The sequence below is a fragment of the Myotis myotis genome, unplaced genomic scaffold, assembly GCF_014108235.1.
Source record: "Myotis myotis isolate mMyoMyo1 unplaced genomic scaffold, mMyoMyo1.p scaffold_m19_p_9, whole genome shotgun sequence".
NCBI classification, from domain to species: domain Eukaryota; kingdom Metazoa; phylum Chordata; class Mammalia; order Chiroptera; family Vespertilionidae; genus Myotis; species Myotis myotis.
Genome location: NW_023416401.1, coordinates 49,423,235 through 49,445,132, shown reverse-complemented (window position 1 = coordinate 49,445,132; position 21,898 = coordinate 49,423,235). Strand labels below are relative to the sequence as shown.

The window sequence follows — 21,898 nt, the reverse complement described above, 5'->3', positions numbered from 1 at the left end:
GATGTTTAAGAATTTTTAAAAAATATGATATAAGCCCTATTTCATTTTAGTAAAAAAGAAAGATAAATGTTTTTTTACAAAGACCACCATTCATAACAATTTTAAAAATTTGTATTTCAAGCAATTGTAATTCTCTTTTTACTGGGTAATTTCTATTATTTTGCCATTCATGTAGCACTCATTTCTTCAAAGCCCATCATTTTATAATTTTTGTTAATAAGAGCATTTAATTGGTAACAGAGCAAAAATACATATAAAACGTAGAGGAACGCAAAGTGAGATCTATGTTTCCCTGTGGTAAAAGTGTTTTACTGGAAATAACCTGAATGCCATCCAAGAAAGGCAAAAATCCCTCCACAGAAAGAACACACACGGTAAACATCTTCCTCATGTCTTTGGTTTAGCCTTCTTGGCCAAAATCTTCAGAAAACTTCTTTAATTTCAGCAAGTCATGTTCATTGACTGTAGGCTTTGTGCTAGACAGTGATCGTAACATATCACCCTGTCAGGGAAAGGAGAGGGGAGTATGAGTAATAGATTTAATCAATGCTTTATCATCACAATTACTGACTTTCAACTAAGGTCAAACCTGAATACCATAAACTACTGACAATAAACTCTTATTCTTTTAAAGGACAGCATTGACCATGTTATTCCTTTGCATAGAAACTTTCAATTGCTTGCCTTATCCTAATCACAACCTTCAATAGATCCTCATTACCCACCAGAAGTAGTCAGTCCTCTGAGCCTGAGGATCAGGACCCTCCAAAACATGCCCCCATCTCTCTTCCAGCCTTAACTGTTTTTTTTCCCCCTTTAACAAGAGGGGGGTTTTCCAAGTGCAACTTCAAAAAAGCAGTCTCAGTCACTTATACTTATGTAAAACAGAATACTATGTGATCAAAATCAATAAATCAGAATTAACTATTACTTAAAATTAAAATGGTAAAAAAATAGGCTAATATTAGGGATTTGTTAAAAAATTAAGTTCTAGGCTATCACTTTGGGTCTTGTAAAATAGTATGAAAATGATGAAAAGAACCAGGACTAATAAATAAATCCAGGACTGAAACAATAAAAGGGTTTCTGAATAACTTCTCAGATAAACATTATGATTAACACAAATATGTGTGTGTGTACACACACATATTTATATGCATATATATATATTTATATATATATATATTCACATATATCTTTATATTTATGTCTACATATCATGTAAAAGTTTTTCTCCTGGAAGTTACTGTTCATTCTACCATAAAGCTCTTTGAATATCTGTGACGGAAGCAGAAGATTTAAAAAAACATACAAATGAATCTTTTCAATCATAGTAAGTTCCCTAAGAAATGATATGCCTTACAAAATCAAGCTTTATGAATTATTTTAACTCCTTCAATATAAATAGAAATGTAATTTTTTAAATAAAATTATTTCAGAATTCTTTTTAGCACTGCATTATTTAAACTCTCTATAAAGCCTTGAGAAATGAAATAGAAAAACACTACTATGAATATTATGATACCTACATTACGGTTGCTGGATATTTTACCAAATGTGAGATTCAGGGGGGAAATTTTTCACCAGCCCTACTTTTCAGTTAAGGCTTAACAATAATTTACACAATATATATGAGCATTTTGGTAATAATATCCCAACTCTAAGACCTGTAAGGTCAGAAGCCTCTGTTTTTAAAAAAATAACTCATTCATTGATAATTAAGGTTTTTCTCAAAGCCTAAGAAAACATTTTAAAGATGATTATTTCTTCTTTTAAGTTACTTTTTACAACTTTTAAGTGAGTAGATTGTATTAAATAAACATACCTGATTATGCTAACATTTTCTAGCTAATCTTACATAACTGAAAATTTTTATAGCTGACAAATTACAAAGTATGATGTTTATGATCTTGCCAAAAATGAAACAAAATGTCAAACCATGGAAACAATTGGCTCCAAAAGTTTATCCCCAGGGACGTCCACCCACGTCATCTCAATGGCACCAGGGTCCCCAGGAGAACAGGGCATTAAGAGATCATCCACTATGGTATCAGGATCAGCTCGGGAAGGTCCTCGAACCTGGAATAAAGAGTAATTGAGAATATTTATTTGGATAAATTAAATAAATATTAGATTTAGGCCATTATCAGAAAATTTGAAAATATACTATTATTTCATGTTTCATTAAACATGAAATAGAATAATATACAACAAAAATTGATTATCTCTGGGTGATGGGATAAATCTTGCTTGATTTTATGTTTTTCTTGATGCTTTTCTGTATTTTGAAATTCCTTAAAATGATCACAGGGAGGAAATAAGTTAAGATAAAAAAACATGCACATGTACACACACAAGCGCGCGCACACACACAATTAAAACCATATGAAGGACAGATAAAAATTCCTTACCTTTTTAAAATGAGTGGCCGACTGTACTTTTCTAATAGGCTGCATAAGTGCGTCCCGCACAATGACACTTATGTCTGCCCCTGAGTAACCCTCCGTTTTCTTCCCGAGATCTCGGAAGTCTGTTTCTGTTAGACTGTTCTGAGTGGTCCCCAAGTGCAGTTTAAACATTGCAGCTCGGGCATGGGCCTCAGGCAGAGGAATATAAATTCGTTTCTCAAATCTTAAAATGAAAAACATTACATGAAGGATATTACTATATATATTTCATTTCAATTGAAAATTAAGACATTTTCAAGAAACAAGATATTTAGATATTCTCATTTGTACAAAGTTAAGCTGAATAAGTTAAATGGGCCCATATGTGTTAGAGTTAAACATGTATTTAAGTTAAACGAAGGTAAAATGCCTGCAACACAAAACAAATAAAACCAGAATAGCCAGAGAACCAACTGGAATTGGTTAGTCTTTCTCACACGATTTTTGGGTTATCTTGCCATAGTGTTTATATGCCTGGAATTCATGACATGACATGTCCTCCAAGATTACAGTTTCCCATAGAATTATACTCTGAGCTGATCAAAAGATTAATATAATTAACAACATGAAACAAGAGATGACAAAATAATTCTCTAAATTCAAAATTGGAAACGTACTCAAAATATTTTAGAATAGACATATTTATTATACAAAATGTCCACTTTATTATAATGGGTATCCAGAACAAATAATTCTACTGTATCATAATTAAACACCAGGTTTTAGTAACAATAGTTTTGCTTGCCTTCTTAGAATTTCAGTATTTGGAGATGGGAAGAAAGCAATGGGGAAAGATTTAAGTGGTCTGTGAAGATGTTTTTTTCTTTTCTTTAGATAATGTTCTGTGGCAATGAAAAGAATCTAAAAAGTTGTCATTATCTCCAGAGATGGGCCCAGAATTAAGCCATCTTAAAAAATAACAAGTTGGCTCAGTGGATAGAGTGTTGGCCTGCAGACCAAAGGGTTACACCCCCCCACATCTCTCTCTCTCTCTCTCTCTCTCTCTCTCTCTCTCTCTCTCTCTCTCTCTCTCCCCCCCCACCCCCTCTCCTTGGCCTGGGCCCTGGTCGGGGCTCATGCAGGAGGCAACCAGTTGATGTGTTTCTCTCACATTGATGTTTCAGGTCATGAATTCCTTTTCCTCTCTCTCCCACTTTCCCTAAAAGTTAATGGAAAAATATCCTCGGATGAGGATTAACAACAACAACAACAAAAGATATTTAAAAAAAATAACCAGCACGTTTCCTTTCTTGGTATAGGGTGGTAATCTAGCATCCTGGGAAACCATCAAGTGGATGGAATAAGAGTGGCAAAAACTAAAATGATAATTTTTACCATGTAAAAGTAAATGAATGAAACAAGGAATTGTGAAGCAGTAAAATACTGTCAGAGTGGATATCTTACCTGCAGCTCAAGTTTCATATGCAATTTAAAAGTTACAGACATATTTTTTAACTGAAAATATATCTCAGTTATAATTCTTCAACTTGTATTATTGTCATTTTGCTAAAGTTTTACATGACGGTTCTTCACTGGAATATCAAACTATATTTATAAATTTTTGAAGCATCAGTGCCTTAATCAAAACTGAAGGTAAATATTAGGTATTATCTTTCCCAATGTGAAAGATTCCAGTGTGTGAAAATCTCGTATCTTCAATATAGCAAACAAATAAAGCAAACAAACAGATGCCTGTCTCCCTTCCCCAAGGCAACAGGGTTAGAGAACATTAAAAAACATTCTACAAACCTATCAGAATGATTCCTCACTGGACAGAATGGGAATTCTTACTCACTTGTTACATCTTTAGTTAGATATAAGATATTTATTGTAACATCATACCTTCGCCTAATGGCAGAATCCAGAACCCAGGGTATATTTGTAGCTCCCAGAACCAAAATTCCCTCATTGTCCACACCAACACCTGCATCAAAATAGGCAATATTTTTAATAATTTGTTGTTTTAGTGTTCGTTAAACCTTGTCTCTGTCCAGTTAACAATGTGATGCATTAACATCAAAGTACCTCACTCTGAGAGTCTCTCTCTGAAAAAAACTATATTGAATCAAATATCAAATTACTAAAATATGATGCAAATATCCCCAAGACTCAAATCTCCTAGACTTTGGACAAATACTATTAATATTCTTTTCAAAATATTTCTTGAGAGATTTCATTTGAAGTCTACATATTCCTTTTACTGATACTGCTTCTGGTATAAGGGAATATATAGATCTCTTTATTATTTATACCAGCAAGTCCCGCCAGATGACTACAATTGGATGGAAGACAGAATGAAACACGGCATAATGAAACAGTCTGTTAGAATGAACAAATTCTGCTTGAGTTTTACATTCCTGTTTTAATAATGATTGTAGAATAAATAGAAACTATTTTAGAAATCAGTGACACCACCTTGCATTTGAACTAGGAACTCCGTCTTAATTCTACGTGCAGCCTCGCTTTCATTTTCACTTCGTGAACCACACAGAGAATCGATTTCATCAATGAAGATAATGGAAGGTTTATTCTCTCTGGCAAGTTGGAATAAGTTCTTAACTAGCCTAAAAATAAATAAAAGCTTTCAGTTTCTGGAAAATAGTATATAACACATGGCTTAATGAAAAGAGGAAAACTAAACAATATACAATATTATAGGAACTCTATAAATGAAAAAGCTTAATCATGTTTTGGTCCAGAAAATAAGAATGCTACATTTGGATAATCCACTTTACAATTTACTAAACTATACATATATGTTATCTTTCACCTGTGAAATAAATTCCAAAGTAGGGACTGGTTTGACAGAGAAAAGAATACCTATATGATGTCAATTCTCTGAATGTCTATTAATGATGTAAGAATTTATTATTTTATAGAGTGAAATAGTGACTAGTAGGTAAAGAAGGAATTTTTAAAAATCAATTTATTACTTACTTTTCACTTTCACCTAACCACTTGGAAACAAGGTGGGAGGAATGTACTGAAAAGAATGTTGAGTTGTTTGCTTCTGTGGCTACGGCTTTGGCTAAATAGGACTTTCCTGTTCCAGGTGGCCCAAATAAGAGGATTCCCCTCCAAGGTGTTCTCTTGCCTAAAATTTGTGTAAGAAATATAACATGAGAATTTCAAGACTGTTGATTTCAGTTACCAGAGACATCCATCCATGCTGTGAGGAAGTTTTTACTCTAAAGCTATCAGTAGAATAAAATTTAAAAAAAATAAATCATAGATAAATCTTAAATATATTTTATTTGCTCTTTTTAGAGACCACTTTGTCAAAAGTGAGTTTACATGAATATGATCCTTCTAATAGGAAGTTCATTTCCTTGCTCACTCATTCATTCAACCACTATGTATAGAAACCACAATGAGCAGATAGAGAACTACGAATGCAAAAGGATCTTTGCCCTTCACGGGCTCACAGTCTAGTGTGGAAAAAGAGCTAAGTTAAAAGGCATTTCTGACAAATACTGTGTGCACTGCTTGATATCAGAATATTGTCAGAGAGCCCTGGCCAAGTAGTTCACTTGGTTAGAACACTGTCCCCACACGCCAAGGCTGTGAGTTTGATTCCAGGTCAGGGGACAGACAAGAATCAATCAATGAATGCATAAATAAGTGGACAACAAATTGATGTCTCTTTCTCTCTCAAATCAATCAATTAAATAAAATAAAATATTGTTGGAGAAACTATATCCACAGGGGAAAAGTAGCTGGAAATATTTTCTTTTAAACACTTATGACCTTTGGAGGAATGAAACTAACACATTTGGTTGACCCCTTGTGAAATTTTGCCCAATCCCTGATCCCACCAGGAAGCACAGGTTATTATTACAGGTTACATATCCTTGTTCAAATAATTGGGCAATGATAAGGGACACTATCTTAAACCCTAGTTTTCCTAAAATAAAACGTGAACAAATCAATTCTTTGTATCTCAATTTTGCTAATGAGAAATTATAATGATACTTAAAATAAATCAGGCTAGATTACACCTGGAAATAAAATATCAAATATACATTATAAAACTGCTAAGAGCAAATTGTGGATGGGTACATAGTGTCTGCAAAAGAATAATATACAGATGACCATTGGCAAAACTAAATATTGTTATGTTTATTGTTTTCAAAAGCCTCAACTGTTACTTAAATTCTATTTTCCTATTTTAAATGTCTGCAATTATAAGTCAGTGTTCCTTAAGTGTGGCACACATACCACTGGTAGCATTTAAAATGATTTTAGGTAATATATAAATACTTTTTATTTAAATGATTATCTTAAAATTTTTTTTTAATGTTTTTATTATTTTAGAGAGGGAGGAAGGGAGAAGGATAGAGAGATAGAAACATCAATGAGAGAGGAATATCAATCAGTTGCCTCCTGCATGCCCTCTGCTGGGGATCGAGCCTGCAACCCAGGCATGTGCCCTATCTGGGAATCGAACCAGTGAGCTCTTGGTTCATGGGTGAACACTCAACCACTGAGCCGCATTGGCCAGGCTAAATGATTATCTTTTTAATGTATATTAGACAAACACTAATTTTTCCATTTGTAGTAAACACAAAGCAGTCTTTTAAAATAAAGTTACTAAGTAAAATAAGTGAGATGATTTAAAAGTTCAAAAATGGGCAAAACAATCTATGGTGTTCAGAGTTGAGAGTGATTATCAATGGAGAGGAAAGAGGCAGAGGGACTTCCAGGTTACCGGTGGTACTTTTTGATCCAGTTGATGATTATGCAGGCATATTTACTCTGTGATAAATTTATGAAGCTGAACACTTATGGGTTTCTGCATGTCTCCGTATATTTATGCTTTGTTTAAATAAAGATCTGCTCTAAAAGTGAGCGATTTAAAGAAAAATATTTTTTACCTAATGACACATGTGCATGAAAAAATTCATGAAGATGACCCCATAAATGACTCATGTTTGAGAAACACTGGTATAAGTAATATAAAATGATGTCAATTCAACTGTACTTGTACCTTTATAGGATTATGATGCCAACTTTTATACTGTTAGTTTCATATTCCTGAAGTTAGGTTGTAAGTCATACCTCGAGCTAGGTGGACAACAGGTGGACAGGTGTTCTTTGCTCTTCATCACTGCTCTATACGACATCACTGTCCAGACCTATTCAGTTTGAGGCCAACACCACAGATTTGCTCTCTACATAAACCAGCTTGTTTTTAAAAGAAAAAAAAAAACCGCTGTGTCACTGTCAGACGATGGGTATAGCCAAATCACAAACATAGGCTAGCAGTCATGAAAAGGAGAAGGAATGGTCTGGCACAGACAAATCAATCACTGCTGGAGCTGTAACTTCAACTTTACCCAGGTGGCGGGTGAGCAACATTCTCCTCTGCCACTAGGGGATACACACTTCATCTGAAAATGGTAAGTAATTCTTACTTCTCTTTTTAAAAAATGGAAATATTCCTATAGAACTAGTACATGTCCATTACAAACAAATTCAGATGGAAGTAAAAAAAAGCAAAAAACAGTAAAAATCATCCATCTTATTATATCACTCCGTCTATACCTACTTCTTAGCACATGCATTTATTTAACAAACATGGAATCATCCTACACATATTTTATAACTTGCTTTTTGATCTTTTTAATATGCGTGGACATCTTCCCACATTCATTAGATATTGATGTTCACTCTATTTGATGAGTGTGCAGCATTCCACTGCGTGCTGGCGATTTACACTGTGCCCTACTGGCTGGCATTCCGATTGTTTTTGCAGTATGTATATTAAACATATGTGTATGTATGTGAAATAAATATCTTTGTATAAAAGCATAACACCGCCTTAGAATTTATTTAAGGTAACAAATCATAACATGGTGACAATAATTCACTATGCTCTACTTCAATCATCAATGTGGTTTTGAAAAATCATCCGAAAAAATTATTGAAAAGCCATCTCACCCGTAAAAAGATGAGGAAATTTAATAGGCAATATCACAGCCTCCTTAAGTGCTTCTTTGGCTCCTTCAAGACCAGCAACATCGCTCCATTTCACATTAGGTCGCTCCATAATAATGGCACCTACAAAAAATTATGTCATCTTTAAATTAAGGAGCACTATTTCATCAAATGTAGATGACAACATAAAATAACGATGTTAAATAAATGTATTATAAAATTGTCTGGAAAAAAACTGATGTATTAAAAACCTTTTTGAAAGAGTGTGATGAGGAAGCAGTTGGGAGTAGGGAGCAGTCAGGAACCTGGGATAATTTACTTTCCTATGACTGCTTCCTCATTGTGAAGTAAAAATACTACATCCGCCCAAGGTACTCGGACATGTTAGTGTTAGAGTCAAATGACATAATAAATATTAGAGTACTTGGAAAAGCACCAAACATTACATTACAGCACAAATTCAGGAGTACTGAAAGTGCTCATTCAATGGGAGTTGATTTACTATTTCTCCTCTTAACCAAACACCCCCCAAAAATGATGATCTAATACTCTCCTTTAACCACAGAAAGAAAATACAAATTTAACTGAAGACAGACAGATAGATGGACAGATGGATAGAAGGGATGGGAAGGGTATAATGGAGGCAAGAGAGAAAATGTACTCTTATAGATTTGCAATAGTATCCCGAGATTTGCTAAACAAAAGCCAAACAATTAAAAAACCATATATTCAAAAGAATCTTTTAATATAACTATTGGCAAAACTTTCTAGTTTATCTTTCATCAAAAGCTTTTCCAATTTTCCAGTATATAGAAATTGCTCAACTACAAACCACTAAGCAGTTTGTTCCAAGGTGATGTGTAATTGTATGATAGAACACTACCACTTACATAATGTACTGCTACCTATGAAATTAGTTGTATGGGTTATTTCTTCTCATTAGAAAATATCAGCTATTATTCTAAGAGTAGTTATTCTCTGAAACTTTCCTAAATTATGAAAATCATTAGCTATAGATTAAAATTAAATAAAACCATAAACACTCTTTGCACTCTAAAAGTTGAGACTAAATATGAATTGAGAAAGCCAATTCACTTTTTCATTTCTATGTTCCATTCAGTTTAGTAACTCTACATAAGGAAATAATTTACATCATCAGATAGGATTTATGTTAGTTAACAAAAGTAAATTTACTTTGTAAGCAAACAAAATTAGTCAACTAAAGTTTTTTGCTATGAATTTTCTAAATATGCTGTACTCAATCTTCTCATCTAATACATTTTTTTCTTAAAGTTTAAAGGGGGCTTTGGAATGTTTAGTGATAAAAGATTACTTAAATAAAAGTAATATTAATTATTAGACACTGCTTAATGGTTTGTAACATTAAAAAGGGGAAAGGATTATTAGAAAATAAAGGTCAGCCATACCCAGTTTGGCTCAGTGGATAGAGTGTCGGCCTATAGACCAAAGGGTCCTGGGTTTGATTCCAGTCAAGGGCAAGTACCTTGGTTGCAGGCTCCTCCCCGACTTAGGCCCTGGTCGGGGCTTGTGCAGGAGGCAACCAACTAATGTGTTTCTCTCACATCAATATTTCTCTCCGTCTTTCCCTCTCTCTTCCATTCTCTCTAAAAATCAATGGAAAAATATCCTCAGGTGAGGATTAAAAAAAAGGTCAAATAACTTGACTGTTTCCAATAATATAAATTTACCCAGTTTTTCATTGTACTACTTATTATACAATTAGTTGTTTGATTTTTACTGCACGGAACAGACAGAAGAAAGCTTTTTGCCTGACAACTGAAATAAGGCCCTTGGCACAGGACCACTGGGTTGCTCAACCAAACTTACTGAGTACGAAGTGTGTGTCCCCCATTGCCCTGGGCAGTGGAAACTTAGTTCTATCCTTGGACTACAGCCACCACTGAAGTTTTAGGCATATAAAATATCCTTGCTAACTGTAGTGTTTTTAAGGCACTGCCCTTATAGTATCCTCCTATACATCCCAGTGGAGTTGGCAAGACGAGACAGATATAATATTACAAAATGAAGAGACTATTCATCATTCACGAACCAAACTGAGCCTATATAATGGAAATCTGTCCCAGTTATGCATTCTATTTGGCAAGATTCAAATGAACAAAATACATAAAATTCAACTTGAAAAAGCATCATTAACATATTAAAAAACAATCCAATCTCAGTAACTAAAGAAGCCAGCAATTAAATAGATGACTATACAGAGAGTTAGCTACCACTTACTGAGTTCGTAGAATTGGTTAACTATAATATTAGGCAGTTTTTACATTGTCAGAAATCTTTTACTAGCCCTGAAACAAAAATATTAATTTCTATTTTAGAGCTGGGGCTCAGACTCTGAGATGTTAGGGAACTTGCTCTAGATTTAAGTGGCTGACTTGGGATGGAATTCAAATCTGAATGGAGCCAAAATCTATGCTCCCTCCATCATGCCACTATAGTTGAGGAGAATGAAAGGGTTTTCTTCTGTGTGGAAGGTAAAAAGTAGACAGAAAGAAATATAAAGGGCAGTGCTGAAATAGAATAAAAAAGGCAGATGAGGAAGAGCAGGTAGGAAACATGAAATAAATCATCAATAAATAAGCTATAGCAATAACAATAAAAGCCAAGTGTAAGTACTAATTCATTCTGTTCCTGACAGGATATTTTGATACCCTCAGATTTGGTAGTCTGTTATTAGTCTAAATGCTACCTTCTCTAACAGGGGAAAAACAAGACAAAATAAAAAATCTGACAGGCTTTTTAAGGCAGGCAAAAAAACACCAAACAATATTTTTACTTCACGGAAAAAACACCAACCCATTAGAGTCCTTAAGGAGAAAATCCTATGAAAACCAGGAGGTGACCACTAGAAACCAAAGCCAATTCTTGAATCTATTTAAATACAAGGTGGGGGTGGGAGGGTGGGGAAGCAATTCAAATAGACAATTCACTATTGAGTTTTTAAAAAATAACAGTAAATTTAAAAATGAAATCTAAAGCAACCTTGAAGTTGATTCTGTAGTTTCTTTGCTTCAGGATCATCTGATTCTCCTTCCCCATCACTGTCATTCCTAATAAAAAGAATTTAATATATTCAAATGATCACTCCTTGCTATCAAAATAAGGCAAAAATGAAGAAAAGATTAACTTGAAATATTATAAATGGCAAAATGAGACATTCACATGAAAAGTTATGCTTATTTTATTACTTTTAAGAATATATTAAGTAAATTATTAAGCAGGCATATTATCCATCAATATGGAATCATGAACAGGAAAGGGGCAAAAAGACCAGAATGAAATCAGGAACTAGCTCCAAATTCCCATGACACACCTATGTATGTGCTAATTCATAAATGCATACCCCACACCTCATCCCACAAAAGATTTAAGATGAATTACAGAAGAGCTGTAAACAACAATAAAAACCCAGAACCAGGCAAACTATGTATTAGAACAAGAAGCCATAACTAGGAGGAAATAAAACCATTATTCATTATTTAAGGCACAAAGGTCTATAATCCTTAGTCTAGGGCTTCCAAAGAATAAATGAAGCTTCTGATGAAAATGAACTGAGCCCAAAGAATAAGCAGATCAACCCAGATATTTCACAACTAAGAATTTATTCTGAGAAAATAACTTAAGATGAGTTAAAGGATTTGACTACAAGGCTAATCATGCCCACACTGTTCACAACAGGGAAAACAGAATAATGTCTGTTCAATTAGTTACAGGGATTAGCATATTATAGAATACATTGCAATCCTGATAAAAATGTAGAAATGGTTTACTGAAAGGTTGAATGAAAAATAAAGCAAAATATAGAATATTACATCATTTTTCAAATATAAGATGTAAAGGCAGATAAAACACCTGACAGGTTTTATTCCAAAATAGGAATGCCTTGGTTTTCCCAGGATGGTGGGTCTATGACAGGGGTGGGCAAACTTTTTGACTCGAGGGCCACAATGGGTTCTTAAACTGGACCGGAGGGCCGGAACAAAAGCATGGATGGAGTGTTTGTGTGAACTAATATAAATTCAAAGTAAACATCATTACATAAAAGGGTAAGGTCTTTTTTTTTTTTTAGTTTTATTCATTTCAAACGGGCCGGATCCGGCCCGCGGGCCGTAGTTTGCCCACGGCTGGTCTATGAGCAAGGTAGAGACTGCAAAGTGATTCACTTGACACTCAGGCCAACCTCCTTCTACCATGCATTCTTGGTACAATAAAGGCTACACTGATAGCACTGCCCTTCCTAGGCTCCCTTGCAGCTAGGGCTCCACATAAGACCAAAGTTTCTCCAAGAAGCAAGCAAGCAAGCAACTGAGATGGGGTCTGCATGCAAGGGCACGCCTGTGGGTGAAAGCACTGGCTTTGCTGAGGGAGCTACACCCCACTGCCTGGCATTGTAAGTGCTTGACAGGGGAGTTGGCAGCAGTGGGTCTCTGTCAGAATGAACCTGGTGGAGTAGGGCATTTCTTCTAGCAGTATGGAACCCAAGCTGGATTCTCTGGCCCCCAGGCTCTGTAAGGTAATACACTATAATAAATCCCCTTTACTTAAATTAGCCAAAGTAGGTCCTGCAGTTCAATTCAGAACTGGCATCCCTTTGCTAGGTAGCCATCTCAGCAGAGCACATTACAGCATCTTCAAGTAAGACCAGAAGAGCTTCAACTCTCAGGGAGGAAAGGGCATTTCTGCTGGCAAGGGAGTTTCAAGAAGAGTTGGGGGTCCAGGCTCTCAAAGTTAACTGAATTCTTCACAATAGTTTCACTTCAAGTTTGGAGACTCAGTCTTCCAATAAATGTCCCACTTTTATATAAGAAACCTGGTGAAGTTGAATGTCTGTTGGCATTCAATAATCCACAAGATCAGTTGGGGTCTGATTTTTTATGTCAATGCTATTAGCTGCAGAAGGTAAAATATTCTTCGGTGTCACAAAAAATCCCTGGTTCCCTGACCATGTCTTGAACAGAAAATATAACACCTTTGAGCTTATAATTTTGTCCAAGCTCTCCCATGTAGTTTGAAGCAGCTAGTTAACTATAGTTCTCATATTGCTCATGTCCTTCAAACTGGCCTACGGTAGTAGCCCCAATCTCCTAAAACACTGCCTTCAAGGCTCTCCATTCCTGGTGACCACAGGGGATTGGCTAAGTAGCTTGTGCCACTGCATACCATGAACCACGAGTATTATATCCTCTAAAGCTAACCAGAACCTCTGCCTTCAAACGCAAATAACCCCTCCCCAGAATCTCATCTTCTTAAGAGTGTGTTGTCATCTAGAACCACTTCTGGCACCAATTAACAGAATGGTCAGAGGATCTGCGTAGAGTATGTTCCCACTGCTCAGCACCGAACTTGGCCCGAACATACTGAATAATGAACTTTACATCTGTTAGTGATACATCTCCCATCTGGGAAGACATTCCAAAATTGAGTTTAGATAAGTGGTTCCCAACCATTTTTTGGCCATGCCCCACCTAAGCATCTCTAAAATCCTGATGCCTACTCTGTGACATATAATTCTTATTCAAAAAGTGAATTCCTATTCACGTGGAGGAAGCCTAAAAGGCCATTAACTTGTCTAAACAAGCTTCCAAAGAACATGGCATCCATGAAAGAGAAACATAAAAGAAGAAAAGAACAGTTGAAGTACTGAGGAAAGAATTATTAAATAATATGAAGTGATATGAAAAAATAGCAAATAAAGTTTCAAAACTTTAATAGAAAACTAAAATGCATAAATATGTCACAATATATATTTATATACTGTATATGAGGCCCTAGAACCATAAAAAAAAATGCAAAAAATTCATTGTTAGTAACTCATTCTTGAAATGTCCCCCTTAAAAATCAAATTGCCCCTCTGTGGGGCGTGTGCCACTGGTTTAGATGTTTATAAATAATGCTGTGTTGATTTCTTCACAATGATAAAATAAAAGCAAATATAAAGCAAATTCATATAAAAAAAAAAACTTTACATAAGATATCCAAGCCGAACCGGTTTGGCTCAGTGGATAGAGCGTCGGCCTGCGGACTCAAGGGTCCCGGGTTCGATTCCGGTCACTAGATTTCTCAACAGAAATTTTGCAGGCCAGAAGGAAGTTGAAAGAAATATTCAAAACAGTAAAAAGCAATGACCTACAACTAAGATAACTCTACCCCACAAAGCTATCATTTAAAATAGAAAGATAGAGAGCTTTCTAGACAAGAAAAAGCTAGCCCTAACCAGTTTGGCTCAGTGGATAGAGCATCAGCCTGCGGACTGAAAGGTCCCAGGTTCCATTCCAGCCAAGGGTATGTACCTTGGTTGTGGGCACATCCCCAGCAGGGGGTGTGCAAGAGGCAGCTGATCAATGTTTCTCTCCCATTGATGTTTCTAACTCTCTATCCCTCTCCCTTCCTCTCTGTAAAAAATCAATAAAATACATTAAAAAAAAAAAAAAAAAAAGCTAAAGGAGTTCATCACTACCAAACCAGTATTATGTGAAATGTTAAAGGGTCTTATTTAAGAAGAAAAGAAGATAAAAAATATAAACAATAAAATGGCAAAAAGTAGATATCTATCAACAATTGAATCTACAAACAAAATGAACAAGGAGAACAGAAAACACATAGATACAGAGAACTTTTTGTTGGTTGCCAGATGGGAGGTGGGTTAGTTGAAAAAAGGTGAAGGGCTTAAGAAGTACAAATTGGTTGTTACAGAATAGTCATGGGGATGTAAAGTACAGCATAGGGAATATAGTCAGTAATTTGTAATAACTAGGCATGGTGCTGGATGGGTGCAGGATTTATTGGGATGATCACATATTAAGTTATGTATTGTCTGGTCACTGGGGTGTACAAAAAATAATAAAAGAAAATGCATACCCCTTCTCATCAGCTGGACTCGGTTGTCCTTCTTTCACTGGCTTCTGTGGTTTTTTCTCTTTCTTTTTCAGGTATTCCTTTAGTTTTTCTGCTCTATCAAGATATTCTGTACACTTTGCCCTGATACTTTGCTTGGCTTTATCACCCTGTGCTTCATCTATTAAAGGGAAATGAGAGAGATTTTTCCATTAGTGTTCCATCCAGATATTTTTAAGCTCTTAGATATACTTTTTTTATGTTGGTTAATCCTCACCCGAGAATATTTTTTCCACTGAATTTTTCAAGGGAGATGCCACACAAGAGAGTGGAAGAAAGAGGAGGAGGGAGTGGGAAGGAGAGAGAGAAGAAGAGACTAACATCGAGGTGAGATACATTGAGTGGTTGCCTCCCACACGTGCCCCGAACCTGCAACCCAGTTACATGCCCTTGACTGGGAATAAAATCTGAGACCCTCTGGTCCATGGGCCAATGCTCTAACCACTGCAACACTTTTCAGGGCCTTAGATACACTTTTAAACAACGAAAATCCATTTTGGGGGAGGAAGATTATATTTAGCTCATCCTAACCAAGGATTGTCAATCTTTATTATTCCTTCTCAGCAAGTTCAGAGGCCAACAGTGGATTTGAGTCAGAAACAGATCTGAGCAAGGCACTAGAATATTTTAAGTTAATATTGGATAGTAAGAAATTATTTAATATTCTATTCTCTTCCCTTACATTTTATATAGATAGTTGAAAACTGCTTATCCATATTAATAAGAGTAATATGCTAATTAGATCGGACATCTTCCGGACAAAGCCACGGTGGTGGGGGCAGGGAAGAGCAGTTAGAGGCAAACAGGCTGTCAGGGGCGATCAGGCAGGCAGGGGAGGGCAGTTAAGGGGCGATCACGCTGGCATGCAGAGTGGTTAGGTGCGATCAGGGAGGCAGGCAGGTGAGTGGGTTAGGAGCCGGAAGTCCCAGTGGGAGAGGATGCAGGCTGGGCTGAGGGACCCCCGTCCCGCCATGCACGAATTTCGTGCACTGGGCCTCTAGTCTCATATAAAACCAGTAACACAAACAGAAATAAAGCAACATTAACAATTTCCATTAATGTCTACATAAGCTTTATTTCAGAGTATAAACAGTTATAGAAATCCCCTATATTATGTGTACCAACAACATAGTAATTTACTACATATGGGCAGGCCTCTGTGAGAGCTACCTGAAAAGTAGACTTCAGCAATATACGCAGTGCATGGGATTGGCCCCACATTTTGCATGTTATAATTCATTTTTAGTTTCACTTTAATTTGACAGAAAAATCTCAAAACTTAAATAGGAAACTCAAAAGAAAATGCTGAATTATCCAATTGCTAAAATTTTTTATTTAGAAATAACTTGAATTTTACCAGAAAGATGTCTTTTCTAACATCTTATTTCACCTTTGTTCAGCATTAGACTTAAGATACATGAAGGCAGGAGATTTTCCCCATTTTTCCATTACTGCTGGATCCCCATGCCTGGAACAGTGCCTGACACATACGGAACACCCAATATTCAAAAAATACATGGAAAAGAAAAAAGGTTCCCAACCTTTTTAAAAACAGTATTTTCAAAGAGATGCTTAGAAGATGAGAAAGTTCAGATTATACAAATTGGGTATAATAAAATAAAAACATTTCTACTGACTATATGACATGTTCAGGTATGCAAAGTAACCACTATAAATAGTTGTGCAGATTTATTAGCTGAGTACCTAAAACCTGTCTAGATGCTAGAAAACTAGTAGGATTTATTTATATTTGCAAACTAATATTATATTTTATATATTTCATGTATACTTATAAATATATAATATTGTATTTATAGTATATATATTTGCAAATTGATAGTTTAGAATTTTCTGGCATTGTATTGCAATGTTCATAAATGAAATAGATTAAATTTTCTTTTGGTGTTTTTAAATAAAGAAACAAACTATGACCTTACATTTAACTACGTGGAGAAAATACTGGACAGCATGTTGATAGAGTTGAAGGGCTTCCTCGTAGTTCCCAGCCTTGTCTTCCTGGGCTGCTTTGCTAGCAAGATCTATTGCTTTCTGTTTGAGGAGAAGCAAAATCATACCATCAAAATCACAGCACTGAAATCAAACCATCAAAATCAAAGCATGAGTGTAAGTTTGAAGTAAATAATCATATGGAGAGTTGTTTTAAAAAAATACAACCTTAAAACAAATCCATCTTTTTTCTAAATCACAATAACATCCTATATAATAAAACCCTAATATACAAATTGACCAAACAGCAGAATGACCGGCAGAACGGTAAGTCGCTATGACAAGCATTGACCACCAGGGGGCAGATGGTCAACAGAGGAGCTGCCCTCTGGTGGTCAGTGTGTTCCCACAGGGGGAGCACCACTCAGCCAGAAGCCAGGCTCACGGTGAGCACAGAGAAGGTGGCAGGAGCCTCTCCTGCCTCCACTGCAGGTGGGTGGTAAGGAGCGAGGGGTCCTGGACTGTGAGAGCCCTGGAATGCGAGAGGGATGTCTGACTGCCGGCTTAGGCTGAAACATTAGTAACATGAAATATATTTATAATTAAAGTTTTTGGAAAGAAACAATTCTTACATGTAGTACAAGTTCAACTGTTTGAAACAACAGGGAAAAAAAAGCACAGGAAAAGATAGGGAGGAAATTTAACTGAACTTATCTTTGATAAGACTTTAATTTTTTCATTTTCTACTTCCGCATCTTCTAAAAATGTCCATAATGCACATAGACTACTTTTGAAGTATTTTTTGTTAAAAAAAATTCCCCGAAATAAATTCATACGAATACATCCAACTGAATGACAATGTAAAAGCAAGTAAATGGCAGTAAAATAGAATTTTCAATAAATGGTATAAGAGCAACTGAATATCCATAAGCAAAAAGAGAGAGAACTTAAACTTCAACCTAAACCCCACACTTTATATACAAATTAACTCAAAATGGATTATGGACTTAAATATAAAATATAAAACTATAAAATCTTAGTTTTTAGGCTTGACACCAAAAGCACAATATATAAAAGAAAAAAAATTTTTTTTCATCAAATTTAAAACCTTTTGGTCTGTAAAAGATTGTTAAAAGGACAAGCTACAGACTGGGAGAGATATTTGCAAACCACATGCCCAGCAAAAGAGTAGTACTTGGGCCCAACCAGCGTGGCTCAGTGGTTGAGCATCGACCTATGAAACAGGAGGTGGAATATATAAAGAACTCGCAAAACTCAACAGTTATAAAAAGAATCTAAGGAGAAAATGGGCTCAAGACCTGAAGAGACATTTCACCAAAGAGGATATACAAATATAAGCACAAGAAAAGATGTTCAACATCATTAGCCATTAGGGAAATGCAAATTAAAACCACAGTGAGATGTCACTACACATCTATCAGAATGGCTAAAATAAAAACCAGTGATAATATCAAATAGTGGTGAGGACACAGAAAAATTGACCGCTCATATACTACAGGTAGGATGTAAAATGATACAACCACTCTGGGAAACTGGTTTGTTCAAACAAATCTAAACTTGCAACTACCATATGAACCAGCAACTGCACTACTGGGCATTTATTCCATAGAAGCGAAGACCTATGTTCATGCACAAACTTGTACATGAATGTATCAGATATCCGTCAATGATTGCATGGTAAACTGTGGAACATCCCTACCACGGAGTGTACTCAGTGCCAAAAAGGAACTACTGATACAGAGATGGTAGGGAAAGGGGGGGCGGGGGGGGGGGGGCGGTTTACAGGGGACATTAGGTGACTGTGGTTATAAAAGGTCAGGAGGGATCCCTATACATAGAACTATTTATCATGATGGTAGTGATGGATACCTGAACCTACACCTGACAGAACTCTACACACATTCATATACACACTAGTACAAGTGAAAATGGGGAAATCTGAACACGACTGGTGGAATGGCTTGGTGTGCCCATCTGGTTCTGATACTGTACTACAATTTTACAAGATGCTACCATGTGAGGCAACGGGATAGGGAGTACACAGGATCTCTGAATTATTTCTTCACAACTGAGTGTGAATCTATAATTATATCAAAGTAAAATTTTCATTAAAAAACTATCTTTAATTTTTAAAAATATACATACACGTAAAAAACAAGCATGGTTTATTTAAATATTCCAACTGGATTAATTTAGGTCGTAAAACTGTATGCAACAGAAATAAGAGCCTGTAAGGGGAAAAAATGGTCATTATTCTACTATAATGGTCATTATTCTACTAAAGTAAGCATATAACTCAGATAAGAAAAAATTATTCAAACAACCCCCAAACCAATCACATGTAAGAATATTATATTTTGAAGCAGATTGCAGAGAAAGAATGAAAGCTGTACATGGGAGAAGAGGCCGTCATTGGGGCACACGCACCGTTTTGTAGCAGCAAGGAAGAACAGATGTCATATGCTTTCAAATTGACAAAAGTAGAAGTTACCTGTTTCACAGCTCAATTAGCCTGAACTTAAAGCTAAATTTTCAAAAGTTTGGTAAACTAGGCAAAATATAAAGGTCTCAGAGTTGTAGCATGTATTCACCTGGTGGGTTATGTGCCTGGTCATATAAAAATGTATCAGGAAGGCTCAGTGGCTAAGCCATGTGCAGAAATAAGTTCTTTCTTATTCTGGCTGTAATTTTCTTCTCCTATTATTTTTACTCACTGTGCCACTCACCACGGGCGCAGTCTCCTCATTCGAGGTCAGCCCTCTTTTAGGCACTACACTGACCTTGGTTAAAGTAAAATGCTTACAACTAGTATTTACTAATCTATCTCCAAATACAGTACCCTGACTTTAAACCAACCCTTCTCACATGGACAGGCATCTACACCGTCCAATACAGGAGCCACAAGAAGCCACGACGTCTGCGCACTTGTGGTTAGTGTGACTGAGGAGTGAGTTTTAAATTTCCTTTAAGCAAAATTTAAACAGCCACATGTTGCTACTGTACTGACAACACATGTTAAGCCTTTAATCAAGGATGATGGTTTTCCCTGCTGAATGCCTCACTTCACCCTTGTGTCTGTTAGCATTTTTAATTTGGAATGAAGTTAACTGTGTCTTGCGTGGTTTGGGAGTGCGAGTAATTCTTTTAGGATACAATCTGACCACCTTCCGAGCTCCGGCCCTGGTTAAATCCACGATCACATTTGTCAGTACTAGTGCCCAGTCTCCCAGGTGGTCAGCCTGCTTCCACACCTGCCACCCCGCAGCAGCCAGCGCAGGGCACCCATCGATTCCTACCGCAAGCCCAAGTCACATCCGAAGCCCCAGATCCATTCTGAGGATGGGAGACACTTCCAGAAAGTTCTCAATGTCCGCTCCACAGAGGCCTAACGATGAAGTCTAACATTGTAGGGCTCCTTGATTGGTGCACAAAATACCATGCTCACTGCGGTGGGGCGGGGAGGTGGAGCCACAAGGTAATTCAAAACCACCCCCTGATCTTACACACTACACTCTGGGAGCCACAGAGGAGTGCACACAAACGCATATTCTCAATGAACCCACGGATTCTTCCGAGCCCAAGTCTGTTCCCCCGTCTCCATTCACTTGACAGCTCGAAGGGAAGAGCTCTGCTGTACCAGCCTGCGGAACGAAGCGCCAACTAGGACCGCCCCCCTCTCCACTGGTCCAGCGCAGAGCTTTGCACACATTCCGTGCTTCCCACTCTCTCGGACACAGACTGAAGCGTCTGCTCACAGCGCTGCCCAGTTCGCTTCAAAGGCGGCTGGTTAAGGGAAAAGGAAAGTCTCAGCATCAGTCAGGAGTCTCCGGAAGCCAGAGGGAGACCCCGGAAGCGAGCGGAAAGCACCGGCCGCCCCGACCTGCGGCTGGACGCCGCCCTCCTCCTCCCTCTTCCCCGCCCTCCGCCCCCCGCCCCGCGTCTCCTGCCCTCCAGGGCGAGTGGGAAAACAGTCCTACCTGGAGGTTGGTCGAGGTGGACGCCATGGCGGAGACCCGAGGTGGTTCCCTGTGGAGGAACGAGGGCACGGGACCAAGAGTGGCGACGTCGAGTGGCGCCTGGAGTAGCCCCAAACGAGCACAGGTTGGGGACTCTCGGAACCCCTAGCAGCGGCCTCCCTTCCGGAATTTGTTCCGAAACCACACGGAGCCCAGAGAGCCCCTTACCCTCCTCACAAAACTTCCGCAATCCCGGGCCCCTCCGGCCTCTTGTCCGGCCTCTGGCCCCAGCACTTCCGCTTTCGTCATCAGCTCGCGCACTGCCCTGTTCTCAGTCACCCAGGTCTCGCCTTAGCCTGGGGCATCGCGAGACTACCAGAGGCATCCGGGAACCCGCCGAGGTTTGGCGGAAGTCAAGCTAGGGGCGGGCGCACTGCCGCTCCGGCCTAGGGACCTGGCAGGAGCAATTATTCCCTTTTCTTCTTTTCCGGAAGTCTTGTAGTTTAAGATGGGTTACTGGCTCTGGCTCCTTTCACGCCACGTCACAGAGCATGCTCTGCCTCTCTGCAGCTTTTGAGTTGGGAAATGCCCTCCTGCCCCGAGACCCACCGGTTGTGGACTTTGGGCCCCTTACCTGCCTCACTTAGTCTGTCGCCT

General features: G+C 37.5%; 1 protein-coding gene across 2 annotated transcripts; it reads right to left on the bottom strand.

Annotated features, from left to right (window-relative positions):
- Nucleotides 1-95: 95 nt before the first annotated feature.
- VPS4B (vacuolar protein sorting 4 homolog B) lies at nucleotides 96-21,572 on the bottom strand. 2 transcript variants are annotated; one of them, XM_036321917.1, is made up of 11 exons: nucleotides 21,263-21,571; nucleotides 17,255-17,366; nucleotides 15,282-15,438; nucleotides 11,406-11,473; nucleotides 8,388-8,507; nucleotides 5,385-5,541; nucleotides 4,863-5,011; nucleotides 4,290-4,371; nucleotides 2,412-2,631; nucleotides 1,939-2,079; nucleotides 96-502 (listed from the first exon to the last, which is right to left on the bottom strand). In XM_036321917.1, exons 1-11 carry the CDS (start codon nucleotides 21,287-21,289, stop codon nucleotides 401-403), a joined length of 1,335 nt encoding a protein of 444 aa, XP_036177810.1. In that variant the 5' UTR covers nucleotides 21,290-21,571; the 3' UTR covers nucleotides 96-400. The 2 variants fall into 2 exon arrangements, with proteins under 2 accessions (XP_036177810.1, XP_036177811.1); XM_036321918.1 differs by lacking the exon at nucleotides 8,388-8,507 and having other exon boundaries at nucleotides 21,263-21,572.
- Nucleotides 21,573-21,898: the final 326 nt, after the last annotated feature.

Coding starts and splice junctions, on each gene's coding strand:
- VPS4B (XM_036321917.1), bottom strand. CDS start 21,289: ATGGCGTCCACCTCGACCAACCTCCAG. Junction 11,474..15,281: donor AGTCCAGCTGATGAGAAGGG/GTATGCATTTTC, acceptor TCTTTTTATTAG/GAATGACAGTGATGGGGAAG. Junction 5,012..5,384: donor TGGTTAGGTGAAAGTGAAAA/GTAAGTAATAAA, acceptor ATTTATTTTTAG/GCTAGTTAAGAACTTATTCC.